This window comes from Octopus sinensis, linkage group LG9 (genome assembly GCF_006345805.1).
Source record: "Octopus sinensis linkage group LG9, ASM634580v1, whole genome shotgun sequence".
In the NCBI taxonomy this organism is placed as follows: Eukaryota; Metazoa; Mollusca; class Cephalopoda; order Octopoda; family Octopodidae; genus Octopus; species Octopus sinensis.
The window spans coordinates 88,273,570-88,281,069 of record NC_043005.1 but is presented as its reverse complement, the minus strand read 5'-3'; the positions used below and the strand labels follow the sequence as shown (position 1 = coordinate 88,281,069).

At 37.3% G+C, this 7,500-nt stretch overlaps 1 protein-coding gene across 1 annotated transcript in view; it reads right to left on the bottom strand.

The window, feature by feature from the left end:
• Window positions 1-5,580, bottom strand: part of LOC115215459 (organic cation transporter protein-like) — a 463,156-nt gene extending 457,576 nt beyond the window's left edge. The window contains exon 1 of the mRNA XM_036505678.1: window positions 5,272-5,580. Within this exon, the coding sequence (XP_036361571.1) occupies window positions 5,272-5,414 (143 nt within the window). The 5' untranslated portion in view covers window positions 5,415-5,580. The remainder of the gene's footprint in view (window positions 1-5,271) is intronic.
• Between the last annotated feature and the right edge of the window lie 1,920 nt (window positions 5,581-7,500).

The following is a 7,500-nucleotide window of genomic DNA, read 5'->3' as shown; positions in this document are numbered from 1 at the left end:
CATTAGCGAGCGTGCTGCTGCTATTTCTGGTCTAGTTGCTGCCGTGGCTATTATTAATAACAGCGATGGTGTTGCTGCTGGGTCTGTTACTGCCGTAGTTGCTGGAAGGGTTTCTGCTGCTGTTAGGGTCAGGTAGTACTTCACTAACGTAACGTAACAGGCACCTATGCCAATGGCATGGGTTTCACATGACTGGCACCTGTGCCAGGGCCACGTAAAAGGCACCTTTCGAGTGTTGAGGTTCAAAAGGGCAATGGCAAATGACCGAGCCCTTTGGCAATATGTTGTATTTGAGTAGAAGACCCATCAAGCAAAATGAAATCGTAATCGTGGCAGATACTAGTGCCATGCAACTGGCACGTAAAAGCACCCGTTACACTCTTGGAGTGGTTGATGTTAGGTAGGACATCCAGCCATAGAAACCATATCAAATCACACAGGAGTTTGGTTCAGCCCCTCAACTTAGCAGCCTTGGTCAAACGGACCAACCTATGCCATGGACAATAGACGTTAAATGATGATGATGACGATGCCACTTCAGCCTCGTACACGACCCACTTAGTTTCACACTGGCCTCCCACTGACCATCTGCTGTAGTCCCTGCATGTGCATTCTGCTACCGCTTGTGCTCTACGGGTGTTAACTAAAGTATTCTTAATACTGGGGGTGCAGCTAAAAGAGAGACTCTTAGGTTGTGTCAGTTGAATAGGAGTCCATACCTATGCGATAGTATAAAGGGCCTATCTACTAGCCTAAGGAATATCCTATCTGGGTAACCCTATGAACTGGCCATAACTAACTTTCTCCTGTTCTATAACACAGAGCGTGCTTATCTTTCGGATTTATGATTTATTGACGATATGGCTGTGTGGTAAGTAGCTTGCTTACCAACCACATGGTTTCGGGTTCAGTCCCACCGCTTGGCACCTTGGGCAAGTGTCTTCTACTATAACCTCAGGCCAACCAAAGCCTTGTGAGCAGATTTGGTAGACGGAAACTGCAAGAAGCCCGTCGTATACGTGTGTGTAAATGTTCGTGTGTCTGTGTTTGTCACCCCGTCGTTGCTTGACAACCGATGTTGGTGTGTTTACATCCCCATAAGTCAGCGGTTCGGCAAAAGATACCGATAGAATAAGAATAAGGTTTACAAAGTGTAAATCCTAGGATCGATTTGTTCGACTAAAAGCGGTGCTCCAGTATGGCTGCAGTAAATGACTAAAGCATATAAAAGAATAATAGAATATATATGTATATGTATATAATACACACACATACTTACACAAACATATGTATGTATGTATGTATGTAGGTAGGTGTGTAAGTAGGTAGGCATGTGTATGCGCGTGTGCAGTGTGTATGTGTGTTTCCTTGTCTAGACATCAATGATGGTTGTAAATGAGAATCACCAACATACGAGAGGGGTTGTTTGTTTCCATTCAGTCTTCCATGGAAGATGTTGACTATAAGAACTTGCTTGGAAACGGGTGAGGGCATCTGGCCGTAGAAAATTATTGCCGCAAATTCCGCCTGATTCATTTAAGCATGGAAATATGGACATTAAATGATGACGATGACGATTTATATTCCACACAAGATCTAAGCACACACACACACACACACACATACACACACACACACACACACACACATACACACACATGTATATATATATATATATATACGCAATGTTGTCTGTAGCATTTTGAAATCACAGCCTTCTCTCTTTCTTCAACTCAAAGTGAATGAATGAGCACCAAAAATTATTTGAATTTAAAATAAAGAAATTCTATCCATTGTCCAAGAAGACGAACGTGTCGATGTTGTGGTATTCCTAATCTTCAGACGGCGAAAGGAAAGTAAGGAACAATGAGTACCACTCAAATACATTTTTAAAAAATGGTTAAAACAGATTTCTAAAGGAGAATTTTATAAAACATTACACAAATATGTAAAATTTCGATCAATCTATCTTTCGTCATCGTCATCATCATCATCATCATCATCATCATCATGTCTTTATCTGTAGAAAGAAAAAACAAAATGAAAGAAATATCTTTCTATTCTACTTTTAAACCAAACTTATTTAAGCTGTTTTTCAGACGTTTTATTTTATTTTATTTTATTTTATACAGATTATCTAAAGCTGTTTCAAGTGTGTATATTAATTTAAAAACCTGAGCATAGCGATTTAGAAATGTCTCGATTTTTAAAAGTTGCCAGATCAACTAGAATGCATAAAAAGCATCAGAACACCTGAATTTATCCAGCAAGTTCAACAAACCATTGTTTACAATCCCAGAAAGTCCATAATGTCAATTGCGAAAGATCTCCATGTTTCAGAAGAAACAGATAGAAATGTTGCCCACGGAGACATCAGATATAAGTCTTATATGATGAGGAAAGATAAATTCGTCCGAAAAAGCAGAAGAAAGTCACTACATCAGATCTAAAAGGTTATTAAAGCTGCAGCAGATTTGATTTGGTTTTTCTCAAACGAGAAAAACTTCGACCAAGATCAAAAAGTTAAGAGAAGAAATGACAGATAGTTACAAATGTTAAGCATACAAAATTTCCTGCAACTGTCATGGTTTTAGGCGTTGTCAGCAATGAAGGATATGTGATTCCCCCTTACTTCTTTCCACAAGGCTTTAGAGTTAACTCTGTCGCCTACATTGAGATCCTGGAAATAATTGTTATGCTCTGGATAGACAGTGCATGCAATGGAAGGCCATATGTGTTTCAGTAAGACTTTGCACTCTATATAACACATGGCTCTAGTAGCTCAAGAATGGATGACTGAAAATTTTCATGATCACATAACCCTTAACATTTGGCCTCTTCATTCCCCAGATTGCATCCATTATGGGTGCACATTGTGATGAACTAAATCTACCAGCATTATTATGGAGCTCCAAGCCCCAGAAACAGCTGTTGGACTTATAACACCTTTCTTTCACATCTTTAATTTTCTCTGTCGTTTGTACTCTGTGTAATATAGATGTCTATACATTTATACATAAAAATTCATATGATGAAAACTTCCACCTTTTGCTTTCTCTCATTTTGCAAATATACATATTTTGTATTTGAGGGAAGATAGAGTAGAAGAGTGAGAGGTTAATGATGCATGTGTGCGTGTGTGTGTGTTGTGCGTGTGTGTGTGTGTTTGTCCTGCATCACCGCTTGTCAACCAGCGTTGGAATGTTTGAGTCCTCGTAATATAGCCGTTCAGCAAAAGGGTCCGATAGAATAAGTATCAGGTTTCATATAAGCACTGGGAAAGAATCATATGATTCTTCAAGGTAGTACCCCAGCATGCCCACAGTCTTATGACTGAAATAAGTAGAAGAAAAAACACTGCATTATAAATATTGTCACAAAAGGATTAACTCGGGTCTAATAGAGTAGATATGGTGGATTATCGTGGCATAAGGAATACGATTGGCCATTTATTATGCTACTATTTCCCTACATTATGAGATCTAGTTGTGCTTCCTCAGGCGATATGTAAATATTATCTCCGAAAGTTCAATTACGGAGTTGAACTTGTAGTGATAAAAAAAAAATGTCCAGCCGTATTCCTTCGTGTTGACGCTAATTCTTTTCAATTATACAGGCACAGGAGTGGCTGTGTGGTAAGAAGCTTGCTTCCCAACCACATGTTTCAAGGTTCAGTCCCTCTGCGTGGCACCTTGGGAAAGTGCCTTCTACTATAGCCTCGAACCGACCAAAGCTTTGCAAGTGGATTTGATTTGGTAGACAGAAACTGAAAGAATCCCGTCATATATATGTATATATGTATTTGAGTGTCGGTGTTTGTCCCCCCCCTCATCGCTTGACCACCAGTGCTGGTGTGTTTACCGATAGAATAAGTACTAGTCTAAGAAAGAATAAGTCCTGGGGTCGATTCAGATTACTCTCTCAAATCTCATGCAGATTTATTCACATTGCTTTGAATTAATCCTGGGATTATCCTTTAGCTTCCAGATTTCATTGATATGATTTCTCTTTTATTTCTTCCCTTGTTTTACTCATCAGATGCTGGCCATGCTGGGGCACCACCTTGGATTTTTTTAGTGGAATGAACCAATCCTGGTATTTACAGTTTTTTCTTTTAAGCTTGGTACTTATTTTATCAGTTCCTTTTGCTGAACCGCTAAGATACAAGGATGTAAACATACAAACACCAGTTGTCTAGTGACTGTAGAACACAGACACAGACACACAGACATGGATATATATATATATATATATATATATTATATATATATATATATATATATATATATATATGCAAGAGAAATAATATTCTTAAGATTATAATTCTGGTAAAGTACAGGACAAGATATTACACTTGGAAAAGTTCAGGGCAGATTATTACATCTGGTAGAGTACAGAATAAGAACATTTTTACTTAAAATATTGCAGCTAAGTATAAAATTTGAATATTAAAAATTATTTGATTTTAATTTACAAAGTAACTTCATAATTAAAAAAGGTACCATCATTTTGTTAAAATATTGACACACTAGAATACTTAAAATATGAGAAACAGAAGTACCAATATAACTAAAGTTTTATGCAAAGTAGACTAGTATATATGGTAGGTATATATTCATTATATAAAAGATAGGGATTGGGTCAAGACTAAAAATGTGAAGACTTGGCAATAACTTAGGCAATAACTCGAGCAAATTTTACTTGCATTTGTTGCTATAGGTAGAATTTACTGCAACATATAACTAATTATTACTATTCTAGTTACTGTACTAATTATGTACTACTATTATTTTTTATAACCTATTTTCAAATTTCTGATTATTAATTAGAAGTAACAAGTAATAAGAAATCGAAGTAATAACTTGTAAAAAAATTTAAATTTTAATAAAAGCTCATATTTTCTAAATCTAAATATTTTATTTGAAATGTTATCCTTAGCCGCAATATTTCTAGTAAAACTTTTCTTGTTCTGTACTTTACCAGATGTAAATAAGTTGTACTGAACTTTTCCAAGTGTCCTGTAATTTTCCAAGTTTATAATCTTAAGAATATTATTTCTCTTGCTCGCATTTTTCCATGTAACACACACGCACGCACACACATTCACACATACACCCATGATGATGGTGGGTGTTGGAGTGAGAAAGATTTTTAACCCCAAACAATAAAAGAAAAGTGTCTCAAGGAATTTTTGTTTTGAAGCACAACCATTTCAACCACCTACCTGAACTACATAATAATAATAATAAGAAATCATTATTATAAGCTTACTTGTAATCTAAGTCAGGTACAATAAAAACCATGCTTCCAACTTGTAAACCATCCATAATGGTTGAAGAGAAGAGAAAAGCTAGCACCAGTTTCTGATAAAGTCCACATCCTCCAATTGTCCCAATCACTTCTTCGTAGTCCATGGTGAACAAACCTCTCAGAACAAACGTGTCGTCTGCTTCAAGCAATTTCTAAATGAGTCTGCCTCTGTTAGGGAGTATCTCTATCTCCTTTCATACATACGTTCGTAATCAGGTGTGCAAGTGAGAGTACCTGTAGGAGTGTAAGTGGTGGTAAGGGGGAGAAAAGGAGGAATGTGAGTGAAAGACTAGGGTTTGTGATTGGGTGTTGTCTGGGTGGAGAGGGGGAAAGAAAAGACAGACAAAGAGATAAAGTGTGTGTGAGTGTGAGCGTGTGTGTGAGTGTGAGTGTGAGCGTGTGTGTGAGTGCATAAATGTATATAGACACACAGTCTACCTCAATGGTTGGATGCTTTTTATTTGTAATTTTTGTATTTAATACACTTGTTCCAACATCTACGTATGTATCTATGAACATGTATCTATGTATATGTGTCTATATATCTATGTATATGTGTCTATGTATATGTATTTAAATTACTTATAAACAGACATGACAGAAGTAAATAGACGCCATTATAATCATTAAAATTCGAAATAGATTAAATTAAAATTTCAGAATATCACTTCTGGAAGTTCATATCTTTTTTATTAGAAAAAACTACATGGTGCTGTATTTCGAGTCCTTCAGAATGCTGCCAGTTGGTGGTGATGGCCACTTTGTAAAAGTGATGATATTTTGAAAGTTAAATTCCATGTATTTCAATTTTTCTTTCCATTTTATTCCAGCAGGAAAAGCTCGTCTTAAATGGCCGAAACCAGTTCATATTTTCTTTGCTTTTTGCCATAAGCATTTTCACTAAGCATTTTCATTTTCTTAGTTTTTCCAACACACACACACATATACACACATACACACATATATACATATATATCCACACATATATATGCACACACACACATATATCCACATATATATACACGCACATTATATATATATATATATATATATATATAAAGTTAATCCAAACAAGAAAACACAAAAAAACAAACAAAAAACACAACAACGCGAGGACGAGGAACAAATAAAGTATTATTGGACGCTCAGGAAAGAAGGGAAGAAGGAGGGTTTAACGTTTCGAGCGGAGCTCTTCGTCGGAAACATAGAAGGACAGATCCCGAGAAGGGAAGACAGAGGAAAAAAATCACCGGCGTTACTCACGAGGTCACATATTGAAAGACCGGAAGTAGAAAGGTGGAAGAATAATGTTTTTTAAAGACAGGAGAGTTTTCAAAGACGGTATGGTAAAGATAAGGAAGTGAAAGTGGATGTGTGCGTGCGCGGAGGTCTGCGTGTGCGCGTGTGTGTGTATGTGTGCAGTGATGACACGTGTGTGTGTGTGTGTGCGTGTGTGTGTGTGTATGTGTGTATGGCGAACAACTGGCTAGTAGCTGGCCAGTATGTGAGAATAAGGAGTGGTGTTTTTGTGTTAAGCTATAGGTCAAAAACAAAGAGGTATGTGTGTGTGCGTGTATGTATATGTATCGTGTGTGTGTTTTGTTTGTAGTGTGTGTATGTGTGTGTTTCGTGTGTGTATGCGTAGAGTTTGGGTGTATGGCGAGTAACTGTGCTTAACTTAGTGTATGTGTGCGTGTGTGCTTGTACGTGCGTGTGTATGTATATATATGTTTGTATAATTCTGTGCGTGTATGTATAATTGTGTGCCGTGTGTATGGGATGTATGTGTGGGTTCATTTGTGTGTGTGTGTTTGTGTATGTATGTGCGTGTAGTTGTATGTGCGTGTATGTGTGCGTTTGTATGTGTGTGTGTGTAAGCGTATATGGATGTATATGCGTGTATCCGTGGGGTTGTGAGTTTTGGGTGTGTGCGTGTGTGCGTGCGTATGTGTGCGCATGTTTTTGTGTGCGTATGTGTGTGTACGTATGTGTATGTGTGCGTGCGCGTGTAGGTATATATTGTGTGTATGTACATGTGTCGGTGTGTATGTGAATTTGTGTGTGTTTGTACGTGTGTATATGTGCGTGCGTGTATTGTATATATATATATATGTAAATGTGTGTGTGTGTGTGTGTACGTGCGTGCGAGTGAATGTATGTATATATATGCGTGTGTGTACAAAGGTAGAG